The sequence below is a fragment of the Lithobates pipiens genome, unplaced genomic scaffold (assembly GCF_037356315.1).
Source record: "Lithobates pipiens isolate NorthernLeopardFrog02 unplaced genomic scaffold, aLitPip1_a1.2 Scaffold_13, whole genome shotgun sequence".
Classification (NCBI taxonomy): domain Eukaryota; kingdom Metazoa; phylum Chordata; class Amphibia; order Anura; family Ranidae; genus Lithobates; species Lithobates pipiens.
The window spans coordinates 399,175,392-399,188,406 of NW_027507718.1; the positions used below are offsets into that span (position 1 = coordinate 399,175,392).

General features: G+C 41.0%; 1 protein-coding gene across 1 annotated transcript in view; it reads left to right on the forward strand.

The window, feature by feature from the left end:
- Positions 1-1,176: 1,176 nt before the first annotated feature.
- MSR1 (macrophage scavenger receptor 1) overlaps positions 1,177-13,015 on the forward strand; it is a 55,986-nt gene continuing 44,147 nt past the window's right edge. Inside the window, exons 1-3 of the mRNA XM_077477419.1 lie at positions 1,177-1,314; positions 9,807-9,920; positions 12,843-12,950. Coding sequence (XP_077333545.1) covers positions 9,815-9,920; positions 12,843-12,950 — 214 coding nt within the window. The 5' untranslated portion in view covers positions 1,177-1,314; positions 9,807-9,814. The remainder of the gene's footprint in view (positions 1,315-9,806; positions 9,921-12,842; positions 12,951-13,015) is intronic.

The following is a 13,015-nucleotide window of genomic DNA, read 5'->3' on the forward strand; positions in this document are numbered from 1 at the left end:
TGATGACGTACGACTGGATTCGACGTAGGAAGTTCATAGACAGTAGCCAATAGCTGCCCTAGCGTCGGTTTTAGTCCGTCGGAGTAGCACACACACGAGCGAATTTTTCGAAGGGGACCGGGTCCGGCGGAGTTCCGTCGGGAAAATTTGAAGCATGCTTCATTTCTAAAGTCCGTCAGACTTTTGCGAAGCTAAAGTCCGTTGCAGCCCACACACGAGCGGATAGTCCGCCGGACTCAGTCCGTCGGAGTTTGGATGTCGAAAAGTCCGCTCGTGTGTACGGGGCAAAAGAAGTTCTGTTTGCAGTTTGTGAGAAGTCATGTGGGGGACACAGCAAACGTAGAAAAAGGTGTTGAGACCAAAATGTAACTTTTTGGCCTAAAAGCAAAACGCTATGTGTGACAGAAAACTAACACTGCACATCACCCTAAACATACCATTCCCACTGTGAAACATGGTGGTGGCAGCATCATGTTGTGATGATGATTTTCTTCAGGAGGGACAGGGAAGCTGGCCAGAGTTGATTGGAAGATGAATGGAGTCAAATACAGGACAACCTTAGCAGAAAACTATTAAGAGTCTTAAAAGACTTGAGACTGATGTGGAGGTTCACCTTCCAGCAGGACAAAGACCCTAAACATACAGCCAGAGCTACAATGGAATGGTTTTGATCAAAGCATATTCATGTGTTAGAATGGCTCAGTCAGTCCAGACCAAAATCAAATTGAGAATCTGTGGCAAGACTTGAAAATTGCTGTCCAGAGGTGCTCTCCATCCAATCTGACAGAGCTTGAGCTATTTTGCAAAGACTAATGGACAAAAATGTCACTCTCCAGATGTGCAAAGCTGGTAGAGATATCTCCAAAAAGACTTGCAGCTGTAATTTCACTGAAAGGTGGTTCTACAAAGTATTGACTCAGGTGGTTGAATACAAAGGTACGCCACAATTTTCAGATATTTATTTGTAAAAAAAATTGAAAACCATTTATTATTTTCCTTCCACTTCATAATTATGTGCCACTTTGTGTTGGTGAATCACATAAAATCCCAATAAAATGCATTTATGTTTTTGGTTGAAACATGATAAAATGTGGAAAATTTCAAGGGGTGCGAATACTTTTTCAAGGCACTGTGAGAAAGGTGCCTGTAGTCTGCTTACATAGTAAGTCTACAGACCACTAATGCTCTGTCAGATGACAATATGAGTCATCATTCTTTTTTTAAAGGAAAGAAGTCTCATTTGAAATCCTAGTTTCATATGGAAGTCTTGGAACGTTACTTCACCACTTCATCCTATTTCAGCGTGAAATAAAGGTGAGCCTACTAATAATTTGATAAAAGTTGTAATTTATCTTCTATTAATCTAAAAATGCAAAAAGCTGGAGGAACTTTTTATTTTATTTTTATTCATGATACTCAAACAGCCTTAGTGCACATTTTTAATTACTTATATACTTCTTTTAAATGAGACTGCATAATGTTGCTTACATAAAACGGGCATCATAGTCAGTGCTGCATCAAAAGAGAGCCATTCGTATTTGTTGTGTGGTCAGTGCTTGACTTAATAAATGTCTCTATATAGTTTGCTTTCCTCATTAAAGGAATAGAGAGGGCAGAGAGCAGATTAAATAGTCATAGCTTGCAGAGGAGTTCAAAGGGTAGAGTACAGTAATGACAATGAAAAATACCTAATTTGCATCCCCTCAAATGTTAAGCCTACAGTCCTTATTTTACAATTCTATAAGTTCACTGTAGTTCTTGTTATACTCTGTTCATACTGAATTCTTTGCAGTTGCTTTACAGATCATTTTGATGTTTCATTTTTCAGAATTTAAAAAAATCATCAAATAAAACACAACATTTTCTGCTGAATCAATTTTGATATTTAATTACTTGACCTCTGGAAGGTTTTACCCCCTTCCTGACCAGGCCTTTTTTTGCTATTCGGCACTATTGTGCTACTTTAACTGGTAATTGCGTGGTCATACAATGCTGTACCCAAATAAAACATGCTTTTTCTCACACAATTAGAGCTTTCTTTTGGTGGTATTTCATCAGCACTGGTATTTTTATTTTTTGCGATATAAACAAAATAGGCCGACATTTAAAAAAAAAATAATCTACTTTTTATTATAAAACAAATCCAATAAAAATTATTTTGTCATAAATTTAGGCTGAAATGAATTCAGCTGCATGTCTTTGGTAAAAAAAAAATCCCAGTAAGCATATATTGATTGGTTTGAGCAAAAAAGTTATAGTGTCTACAAACTATGGTGTATATACTGGGACTTATGCAACTTTTACTTTCTGACTTCCTATCACATTTCTTGAGGGGCTAAAATGCCAGGGCAGTACAAACCCTCCAAATTACCCTTTTTTGGAAAGTAGACAACTGAAGGAATTTTCTGAGAGGCATGTTGAGCCCATGGAATATTTTATTTTTTGGTACAAGTTTCTGGAAAATGACAAAAGTGTATTTAAGTTGTCACTTACATGATATGTTGCTTACTCATGCCATAGGTTTGTGTAAAATTACACCCCAAAATACATTCTGTGATTTCTCCTGAGTGTGGGGATACTATATGTGTGAGACTTTTTGGGAGCTTAGCTGCGTACAGGTACTGAAAACCAATCACAGCCTTCAGGCTTTAAAAGGGCATAAATTACTAATTTTACTTCCTCACTACCTATCACAGTTGTGAAGGCCTTGATATGACAAGATAGCACAAAACCCACCCACATGACCCCTTTTAAGAAAGTAGACATCCCAAGGAATGTAGTAAGAGGTGAGTATTTTGCAGGTTTAATTTTTTGCCACAAGGTTTTAAAAAAAAAAAATTTGGCATCAAATGAGATCTGCAAAATACTCACCATGCCTCTTAGAAAATACCTTAGGGTGTCTAGTTTCCAAAAAGTTGTATTTTGGGGAGTTGTAAACCCTTACAAACCACTTTGACCTACATGTAAGCCTAGATTAAGGCTTACCTGTAGGTCCAACAAATATCTCCTAAACCTACACGGTTTAGGAGATATTTGCCAAAACACAGGCACCGCTGTCAACGGCGATATGCCGCGAGTGTCGGCTCCCGTGTGCATGCGCAGGAGTGACGTCATTGCGGCTTCGACGAATGACAGTGCCGGAGCAGCAAGACCCACCGAGAAGATGGCGGCTCCGTACACAAGGGGACAGTGGTGACTTTGCTGGCTCCGGTGTCAGGTAAGTGACACATAATGGACTACTATGCGATGCATAGTAGTCCATTATGCTTTACCTTTCCAGGGAATCAAAGAGGAAGTAAACCATCAGGGTTTACTTCCTCTTTAAAAGCCTGAAGGTGCTTATTGGATTTTGGGGTCCTGTACACGGCTGGACTGCCAAAAAGTCTCTCAGGTGTGGTATCCCCATACTCAGGAGAAGCAGCAAGATGTATTTTGGGGTGTAATTCCACATATGCCCATGGCATGTGTGAGCAATATATAATTTAAGTGACAACTTTGTGTAAAAAAAGAAATACATTTTTTTGTAATTTTTCCAGAAACTTGTGGCAAAAAATAAAAAATTCCATGGGCCCAACATGCCTCTCAGCAAATACCTTAGGGTGTCTACTTTCCAAAAAGGGGTAATTTTGGGAGATGTTTGAACTGACCAGGCCATTTTTTGCGATTTGGCACTGCGTTGCTTTAACTGCACTTGCACTTGCGACAATGTTTGTCCTTTTTTCCCCACAAATAGAGCTTTCTTTTGGTGTTATTTGATGACCTCATCAAACAATATTTTGTAGTTTTTGCTATAATAAATATACCCAATTCCCACAAAAGTTATAGCGTCTACAAAAGAGGGGAAAGATTTATTTAATTTTTATTATTATATATTTTTACTAGTAATGACAGCGATCTGCGATTTTTATCATTGTGATATTGTGGTGGTTAGACCGGACACTGTTGACACCAGGTCTTTTTTTCAGCAGGAACTTGGGGGAATGCAGTTCTGTCACCTCCAGCAATGAATGTATGCAATGGCAAGGAGTGCTGGGGTGTGCTGGAAGGTCTATTGATGCCTGCTGCTAGGGATCTATTGTCACTGGTGGGGATCTATTTTTGCTTGGAGGTCTATTGTTTCTGGGGGGATCTACTGTTGAGGGTTGTTGCCTCCTGGAGGGTCTATTAATGCAGTCTGCTGGGACATCTGTTGTTGCTGCCAGGGGTCTATTGTTGCTGGGGTGGTATTTTGTTGTGGGGGTCTTCTATTGTTGCATGGGGCTCTATTTTTGCTGGGGTGTGGGTCTACTGTTGTTGGGGTAGGGTCGATTGTTGCTCACTGCAAGGGATCTATTTATTTTTTATATTTTTTTCAAAACGCAGGGGATCTATTTTACTGTCTTTCTTTGCTATCATTAACAAATTCCATGCAAATCATTTAGTAGCAAAAAATGATACTTGGTTCTGTATTCTCTAAAATGGGCAGCACTGGGAGGTCGGTAGGCGGTGGAACCAAGGAACGGTGCTCAGGGTTGGGTAGGAAGCAGAAACTAAGGGTGAAGGTCGGAGTTCCTGCACCTATTCTCTGATAAAAAAAAGCCCTGGTTGACACTATTTTCTGACCATTGGCAAATATATAGCGATCAGGGTAAAAATTGTCATTGAATGCTGTATAAATGTCATTAGTAGGGAAGGGGTTAACACTATGGGTGATCAAGGGGTTAACTGTGTTCCCTGGGTGTGTTCTTACTGTAGGGCGGAAGGGACTGACTAGGGGAGGAGAGAGATCGGTGTTCATACTTAGTATGAACACAAGATATGTCTCCTCTCCTCTGTCACAAGCAATGACGGGTGCCCCGCCTGCTGGGCACGTGCATCAGCTCTATTAAAGGAGAGACATACAGCTACGGTGATTTGCCCAGCCGAGCCAACCTGCAGCAGTATAACTGAAGCGGCTGGTCGGCTAGTGGTTAAAGACCAAGCTTTTACTGACACTTTTTGTTTACAAAAAGTGTCAGGTTTTTTTTTTTTTGTCACACAGCATTTGCGCAGCAGTTTTCAAAACACTATTTTTTTGGGAAAAAGTTTTTTGCCCAATTGTATGGTATAATATAAAAGATGATCTTTTAATATGACCGAGTAAATACACACCAAAGATGGCATACTTTAAAATTGCGCATGCTGTGCAGTGGCGACAAACTACTTACATTTTTAAAAGCCTTTAAAAGCCTTTACAGGTTACCACTTTAGGTTTTCACAGGAGGTCTAGTGCTACAATTACTGCCCTCAATCTGATGTTTGTGGTGATGCCTCACATGGATGTGCAATTGCTGCTTACATACAACACGAGACCAGTGCTTGGATTCACCTTTGTATGCAAGCATTATTTATTTTATTTTTTTTATTATATATTTTACTTTTTTGTACACTGTCCCTTTAATTTAAAATTTTTATTTTATCTATGATAGCAATAGGCATTGACAGGTAATGTTTTCTAAAAAAATCTGGGGTCTATTTGACTCTAGATCTCTCCTCTGCCCTTAAAGCATCTGACCACACCAAGATCTGTGTGATCAGATGCTTGCCCAATTTAAAAATGGCGCTGTTTATATGCGGAGAACCTGCAGGCATCATCCCGGCATAACCACTCAAAGTCCAGCAAGTATGTTGCTGGTCCTTGTTGGACATTTATGTAATTTTTTAGCCTGTGGGCTGAATGAAAAAAAGAGAGACTAAAAAATTCCTATATTCGCATCGATCGATGTGCATGAAGAAATCTCTCCCAGAAAAAGTGTGTGGTATGCCCACCATTAGAATATACTGCCCTGCATCCACCAACTTATAATGAGGGGCATACATGCAATATTCCTAACACATTCCTCCATTCACATCGATTGATGTGGATGAAGAAATCCCTGCCAAAAAATGTATATGCCGAAGCATAGGGGCGATCTGCCCACTGACCACTTCAGGCCCCATGCTTCAGGCATATACATTATTTTTTTAACTGCGGATGGGAAATCTCCTACAGCACTGCAATCACTGAGGTATGTATTCTGAAAGCACACCCTGCTGCTGTCAGAATAAACAGATCAGTGCTGCAGCTGAATGGCATTCCTGCAAAACAAACAACGGTTAACAATAATACACAGTAACAACTGAACAGTAACAGCCGGTTTACACAGGGGCGACACGACTTCCAGGACGACTTTGTGAAGCAACTTGGAGAAGACTTGAACACGACTTAGACACGACCTGGGGCGACTTACAACACAACTTTAAGTCACCCCAGGCCAGGCGACTTTTGCCGTGACCAATCAGAGAATGAGCTCTGAAGGGGAAACTTCCACGCCAAATTTATGAAAAAAATTTGGCGTGGGTTCCCCCTCTGAGAGCATACTAGGCCCTTAGGTCTGGTATGGATTCTAAAGGGAACCCCCTACGCCGAAAAACGGCGTGGGGTCCCCCCAGATCCATACCAGACCCTTATCCGAGCACGCTACCCGGCTGGCCAGGAAAGGGGGTGGGGACGAGCAAGCTCCCCCCCTCCTGAGCCGTACCAGGCTGCGTGCCCTCAACATGGGGGGTGCCTTGGGGAAGGTGGGGCGCGTGGCCCCCCCACCCCAAAGCACTTTGTCCCCATGTTGATGAGGACAAGGGCCTCTTCCCGACAACCCTGGCCGTTGATTGTCGGGGTCTGTGGGTGGGGGGGCTTATAGGAATCTGGGAGCCCCCTTTAATAAGAGGGCCCCCGGATCCCGGCCCCCCACCCTATGTGAATGAGTATGGGGTACAATGTACCCCTACCCATTCACCTGTGAAAAAAAATGTTAAAAAAACACAACACAGGGTTAAAATAGTTTATTGTGCAGCTTCGGGGGTCTTCCGCCTTGAAGGGTCTTCTCGCCGGACTCCTCCGCTATCTTCTGCTAGCTCTTTTAGTAGCGGAGGAGCCCGGCTTTCTTCGGCTTTCGACGACAGAAGACCGGGCCACCGCTAGTAAAAGAGCTGGAAGAAGAAGCGGTGGCCCGGCAAGAAGAACCGAAGAGGGGGACAAGACCCCCGAAGTCGGAAGAAGAGGGCGGCGACGAAGAAGAAAGCCGGGCTCCTCCGCTAGTAAAAGAGCTAGCAGAAGATAGCGGAGGAGTCCGGCGAGAAGACCCCCGAAGACAGAAGACCCCTGGAGCTGTGCAATAAACTATTTTAACCCTGTGTTGTGTTTTTTTTAAACTTTTTTTTCACAGGTGAATGGGTAGGGGTACATTGTACCCCATACTCATTCACATAGGGTGGGGGGCCGGGATCTGGGGGCCCCTTATTAAAGGGGGCTCCCGGATTCCGATAAGCCCCCCGCCCGCAGACCCCGACAACCAACGGCCAGGGTTGTCGGGAAGAGGCCCTTGTCCTCATTAACATGGGGACAAAGTGCTTTGGGGTGGGGGGGCGCGCGGCCCCCTTCACCAAGGCAACCCCCTTGTTGAGGGCATGCGGCCTGCTACGGCTCAGGAGGGGGGGCGCTCGCTCATCCCCACCCCCTTTCCTGGCTGGCCGGGTAGCGTGCTCGGGTAAGGGTCTGGTATGGATCTGGGGGGAACCCCACGCCATTTTTTCGGCGTAGGGGGTTCCCTTTAGAATCCATACCAGACCTAAGTATAGATGGAGATCCGACTTGTAGGCGACCTCCATTGAAATCAATGGGTACCAGTCGCCTACAAGTCGGATTGAAGTAGTACAGGAACCTTTTCTGAAGTCAGAGCGACTTCAGTAGTGTGCATTAAGACGGCTCTCATTCACTTACATTGATTTTTAAATGTTGTCCGACCTGAGGCGACTAGGGGCGACCTGAAGTCAGATCTGAGTCGCCCCTGTGTGAACCGGCTCTAACTTAATATAACAACAACTTATTATTTTTTACTGAATACTCTGCCAGAAAAAGTGTGTGGTATGCCCACCATTATGCCGCATACACACGAGCGGAATGTCTGACAGAAAAAGTCAGATGGCAGATTTTCATCATATATTCCGATTGTGTGTATGCCTTATCAGACTTTTTTTTTTCAAAAATTCTGACGGACCTAAAATAGAACATGTTCTAAATATTTCCAACGGAATCAATTCCTATCGGGAAAACCGCTTGTCTGTATGCTGTTCCGACGGACCAAAAATGACGCATGCTCTGAAGCAAGTAAGAGACAGAAGCTATTGGCTACTGGCTATTCAACTTCCTTTTTCTAGTCCCGTCGTACATGCTGTATGTCACCGCGTTCTTGATGATCTGACTTTGATGTGATCGTGTGTACGCAGGACAGTTTCAGCGGAATTCCGTCGGAACTCCGTCAGAAAAACCTTCAAAGTTTATTTCGAAGGGAAAATCGGTCATGTGTACAGGCATTCAAATATATCGTCCTGAATACACCTACTACTAATGATGGGCATGCATGCAAGGCTCTCACTTTTCATTCATCAATCAATGTGGATGAAGAAGCCTCTACCAAAAAAAGTGAAAATAATATATTCCAAAGCATAGGGGCGATCTGCCCACTGACCACCCCAGGCCCCATGCTTCGGCATAAACATTTTTTTGTGTGTGTGGAAGAGAAAGCTCCTCCTACAGCACTGCAATAACTGACATATGTATCATGAAAGCACACCCTGTTGCTGTCAGAATAAACAGATCAGTGCTGCAGCTGAATGGCGTTCCTGCAAAACAAACAGTGGTTAACAATAAATCACAGTAACAATAAAAAATTAACTCAATAAAACAAGAACTTTTTTAATTTGCAATCTGTGCCAAAAACAAAAAGCAAAATATATATACCGAAGCTTAGGGGTGATTCGCCTACTGACCACACCAGACCCCTCATGCTTGGGCAAAAACATTCTTTTTTTTTTTTAACTGCGAAGAAAACATCACCTACAGTGCTGTAATCACTCATGTATGTATTCAGAAAGCACAACCTACTGCTGCCAGAATAAACAGATCAATGATGCAGCTGAATGATGTTTATGCAAAGCAAAAAATGGGTAACAATAAAACACAGCACATTAACTTAAAAAAAAACAGTTTTTCTATGTTTTGTTTTACTTTTTGCTTTTTGTTTTACTTTTTTCGACATTTTTGTAACTTTCCTGTAACTGTAAAAACTGTAAACTTTCCAGGATAGGGTCTCTTAAAATACGATATGGTTTCCTGACTATTTAACATCTTTCGAGGCCCTGTATGAATGTTTGCCCAAGACAGTGCCATGCTGGACCCTATGTTAATACTCCCCTAGTGTGTAATAGCAATGCAAACAGTCCTTGAGGCAGAGACCAGGTTGGTCAGGACAGAAGAGACAGAAATAATGTATTTCATGCCTAAATCTGAATTTACTATATATTTTAGTAGGGATACCAGGGAGGACATCCGGAAAATGCCTTTCATGCAGCCAGCTCATTGCATCTGGATTGGGAGATTGGGCTACAGCACCTTCTGGAAACAAATGGGCTGTGATTTTCTTTTCCTGAAATCTTTGTTAAATTTTTGTACATTTTTGTAAACACAGGCACATGTTGATCTGTGATTCGTCAGAACCGATCAGCAGGTCCAGGCCGAAAATCATTGGCCTGGACCTGAAGACTGATTGGTGACAACACCGCTGGGTCGGCTGGCACCTGTGCACCCCATGCCCGGGAGTGCGGATCACATACTAGGTACGTGATCTGGCGCAGCAGAGCCGCCTTGCTGCCAAATATGTAAGTTATATGGTCGGTAAGCGATTAAGATAGCATTATACTTCGGGAATATGCAACCACACAATACTTGTAAATTGTGTTATATTTTACAGTGATCAATATGGCAAGGTGGTCAAAAACATATGAAAATAATGAAGAGGTTACTTGCTTTGAACCAATGGAGGATCAGTTGGATAATGTGTCGCAGAAGTCCCTTCTTCCATCCGGTAAATATTTCTGAGTTGTGCTGTTTTAAAAGAATATAGTCTTCTTGAGTTTCTAAACTCATTTAATGAGTTAAAAGCAAATTTTTTTTATAAATATATTTAAAAAAGTATTTCAAAGTAGAATATATTTGCTTTTTATCTCTCTGAATGGCAGAATTTTTCAAATGTCTGCTGAATCTTGAGGAATCATACTGAAATTGGACAGCTAAGTTAAAGTATATTTCCACTTTTACAGCCAAATTGGGATAACAACTACTTTATGATTGCTACACATTCCAATTCAAATAGAACAAAGTAAACAAAACATTTAGAAATTGGTGCCTACCTTTTTACCTGCCCTTTTTTGAAAACTCTAAAACTGAAAATCCTGCTTAGCTCTCCTTATTATATGTAATGTTTAAGAGGAGCTATAAAGTTAAGGATTGATCTATTAAAGGCAAGTAGTGTGTGCACTTTGGAAGAGCAGTTGCTCCAGAGCTCAGTAAATGAGCAGAAGCTCTTCTGACTTTTTAATTTTCCTTGCACTTGATTGGATATTCTTTGAAACGTGAAGCTTTACTTTATTTACTAAGCTCTGGAGCAACTGCACTTTTCAAAGTGCAGTTTATATGCCTTTGGTAAAGCTACCCCTTAGTGTTTACCATAAATAATTCTGTACTGTGCTGGGAGATCTCATTATCAGTTTTACTACTTGCTTACTGGGCACTTATACTCCCTTCCTACCCAGGCAATTTTTCAGCTTTCAGCGCTCTCACACTTTTAATAACAATTGTGAGGTCATGCTACTCTGTAACCATATTAATTTTTTTTCATTTTTTTTCACACAAATAGAGCTTTTGTTTGGTTAATCACTACTGTTTTTTTTTTTTTTTTTTGCTAATAAACAAAAAAAGCCCGAAAATTTTGAAAAACAAAGGTTTTTCATATTTTGTTATAACATTTTGCAAACAGGTAATTTGTCTCCTTCACTGATGGGCACTGATGAGGCTGCACTGATGTGCACTGATATGCTGCACTGATGGGCATTGATAGGTGGTACTGATGGGCACTGTTAAGGTGGCACTGGTGGGCATTGATAAGGAGGCACTGATGAGGCTGCACTGATGGACACTGATAGACGGCACTGATACGCACTGATAGGTGGCACTGATGGGCGCTATTAGGTTGCACTGATAGGCAGCACTGATGATAAGGCACTGATTGGCAGCACTAATGGGCACTGATAGGTGCCACTGGTGGGCACTGATAGTTGACAATGGTGGGCACTGATATGTGGCACTGGTGGGCACTGATATGTGGTACATTTGGGTGCTAAGGAGACTGATATCCCTTATATAGAAGCTGCAGCTTGTTTTACCTTAACGCTGACAGCGTGAAGGGAAAAATAAAAACTATAACCGACACCTGTTTATTTCCGTAATCAGCTATCATTGGCTGACAGCTGATCATGTGTAAAAAGCCTGCTATGATTGGCCCTTTACCCGATCTCTGATCAGCTGCGACTCACGGACTCAGCAATCATTGAGCACTCAGGAAGTGCGAGAACGGAAGGATGTCTATGGATGCCCTCCAGGCAATTTAGGCCCGCGCTGTAGCCTTCTTTCGGCTATAGCGTGGGCGGCTGGTGGTTAAACCAGATCTGAACTATCTGTCCTAACAAAGGGTTACAGGCATAACCCACTTTTACGTACACAATGGGGTTTATTTACTAAAGCTGTAAAGTGCAAAATCAGGCTCACTTCTGCATAGAAACCAATGAGCTTCCGGGTTTTATTACCAAAGCTTAATTGAACAAGCTGGGGTTAGAAGCTCATTGGTTTCTATGCAGAAGTGAGCCTGATTTTGCCCTTTCCAGCTTTAGTAAATAAACCCCATTGTGTACTTAAAAGTGGGGTATGTCTGTATAGTTCTAAAAGCTGGGCTTTTTTTTGGGGGGGGGGGGGGGGGATATGTTTATTTAAAACAAAGATACACTCACTCTTTCCCCATCTACTGTGTATCACCACTGCGCTGCACAAAAACTTTAAACTAAGCCGCCATTTTATAAAAGCAAAATGTGTACAATAATCCTTATCTAAACAATAGAATAAGCAGCACTGAATATAATATAATATATAATATATAATGTTGAACAATATTTAGTCACAGGGTGGTTTGTTTCAACAGATTGTATGTATTTGCCATCACTAGTCATCTGGTGACATGCATTATACAATAATTTGTGGTAATTGATTTCGATACAAGTTATTATTTATATATATTTTTTTTCTCTATTTTTGTATGCACAGGGCAAGGTTTGCACAGCGTAGTAACATTTAGTAATTCATGTTCACTGGAGTGGATCTGTAGTATTCAAAATTTTTGAATTCACTGGTGTGGATTTATATTATATTCAGCGCTGCTTATTCTATTGTTTAGATAAGGATTATTGTACACAAAATATGTTTATTATTGTTTTCATACCATACAAGCAGTCAATAGAGACAGCATTTTACATTCCACAATAACCCGGTCTACTCCTTCCTGAAGCTGGGCTTTTTGGATTGTATGTCAATATGGGAACTATCTTCAGAGTAACTTGCAGTCTGCCCTCATTCTCCTGAGAAACATCTAAAAGGTAAGATATCGTTTTTAAATTATTTTTTGGTTTTCTGTTTGAATGGAGATACATAACAAACAAATAATGTGCTTTCTCAAATTTGACTGAAAAAATTTAAATATAAATTGTTCTTCTTCGGTGACCAGATTGACTTTTAACCCTCTCTTGTTACATGTGTAAAACATTATATATATATATGTATATATTTAGATATATATATTTATATATATATATATATATATATATATATATATATATATATATATATATATATATATATATATATATATATCATTTGACTCTACATTCTTTTTTAATTTCAGGTATAACTACACCAAAAAATGAAAGGAAAATGAAGTGCGTGATTGCCGCCATTGTTTTACTTTATATCATTGTACTTGGTCTTCTAGTAGCTACTCTCAGGCTAAAAGGTACAGTGCAGACATACACAGAAATAAACATTAAAATTCCTTGTTGGATATCCCAATTAAAGCTT